Here is a 1,584-nt window from a genome sequence, read left to right on the forward strand (position 1 = left end):
TAAACAATAGGTTATCTGCTGCTGTGGAATGCAACAGGTCAGTCTGGATTGGCCCATCTTGGATGTTTAGAAATAATAGCCAATCCAGAACTGAGAGCTCTCTTGGACACAGTCCGAGAGAGCGGGGTTTGTTATCATTCTTTGCTTTTCTATTCTTAGCTTAGCAAGTTTCTGAAAAGCTCTCCTGCTTTTTCTTTGTAGTATAGTTATAATGTAGTATATATATATATCATAAAATAATAAATCAAGCCTTCTGATCATGGAGTCAAGAATCTTGTCTCTTCCTTCACCCAAGAACCCTTGTGACAACCATCACAGTCAGGGAGTCAGGGACTAAAGTTGCTGTCTCAGCATTCCTATTGTTCAATTCTCCAGGGGGCTCTGCCCATGTCTAGGGAGTCTGCTACAAGGGAGGGTGATGGGAGGGTGGCACACAGAGGGTTGAGCAAGCATGGGGGACCTGGGAGAGATGTGTGGGCTCCCCGTGCCCATCCCCACACTCACTGCGTGCCGTGACACGGAACCAGGCGCTGCTCTTCCGCACAGCCCCGCCCTCGGAGCGCACCTGGCAGCTGTAATTCCCCAAGTGCGAGGTGACCTATGAGGCTGAGCCCTCCCAGAACCCTTGGGGTCCCTGCGGGTGCCAGACTGTAGATACCCAAACCCCCTCTACCATCTGAGATGGTCATGGGGGGACTGTGCCCGGTGCCGGGGTCTGTCACACTCATAGGCGCCGCTCTCAGTGAAAATGAGGCAGTCAGGTCCCTCTTGTAACCAGCGCTGCCTGTCCTTGTACGAGGTGGTGACACCAGGGGTCCTCGAGCCCTGGCAGGTCAGTGTCACCCGGTCCCACAGCACCGCCGGCATTCAGGGGGGCTCCACGAGGAGCTGGAGAGTCTGGATGCCTGTGGGTGACAGGGGACACCAACCAGTCAGAGACACTGGGGGGCTGGGGACAGCAGGGTGGGGACATGGCATCCGCCAAGGACTCACCAGGCCAAGGGTCTGAGCTGGAAGGGAAAAGGGACAGGGCTGGGTGGGGGTGGCATCCTGGGGACAGAGGCACAGGGGCATGGGGTGTAGAGTCTGTTCACAAACTGTCCCTGTGCAGACACTGGTGTGGCACAAATGTCTTGGAGACACCGGGGCTACCCCGTGCACAGGCAGGACAAGGCAACATTGCAGACACCCCAGGCATGGGGACCCCGTTCTGGCACAGATGACCCCCACCAGCTCCATGGCCTCTGTCCCCATGGCCAGATCCACATGATTCTTCCCTGTCCCTGCATCCCTGTGTCTCTGTCCCTGTCCCCACAGCTGCCACACCCCAAAATTCCTCTCCCCACATTCCTGTCCCTCCTGTCCTGACCCCCATCTCCTGTGCCCACCACCACCCCACGGCCCCAGTCACCTCCTGCATTGACTCTGCTGGCCTTGGGGACCTCAGAGGACCCCACAGCCCCCCTGTGCCCCCTCCCCACTGGTCTCTGCCTCATCAAGGCCCATCCCTGGCATGTCAGGCCCGTGCCCGGGGCACTCACCCCACAGGAGCAGCGCCACCTTCCCGGCCATCCCGCTGTCCCC

The 1,584-nt window shown here is 58.1% G+C and overlaps 1 protein-coding gene across 1 annotated transcript in view; it reads right to left on the reverse strand.

Moving 5' to 3' along the window:
* Positions 1 to 867, reverse strand: part of LOC115949218 (Fc receptor-like protein 2) — a gene marked incomplete at its 3' end in the record, with an annotated part of 3,456 nt that extends 2,589 nt beyond the window's left edge. Inside the window, 2 exon segments of the mRNA XM_031065716.1 lie at positions 505 to 598; positions 703 to 867. Of these exon segments, the coding sequence (XP_030921576.1) occupies positions 505 to 598; positions 703 to 867 (259 nt within the window).
* Between the last annotated feature and the right edge of the window lie 717 nt (positions 868 to 1,584).

Source organism: Geospiza fortis, unplaced genomic scaffold (genome assembly GCF_000277835.1).
Source record: "Geospiza fortis unplaced genomic scaffold, GeoFor_1.0 scaffold228, whole genome shotgun sequence".
NCBI classification, from domain to species: Eukaryota; Metazoa; Chordata; class Aves; order Passeriformes; family Thraupidae; genus Geospiza; species Geospiza fortis.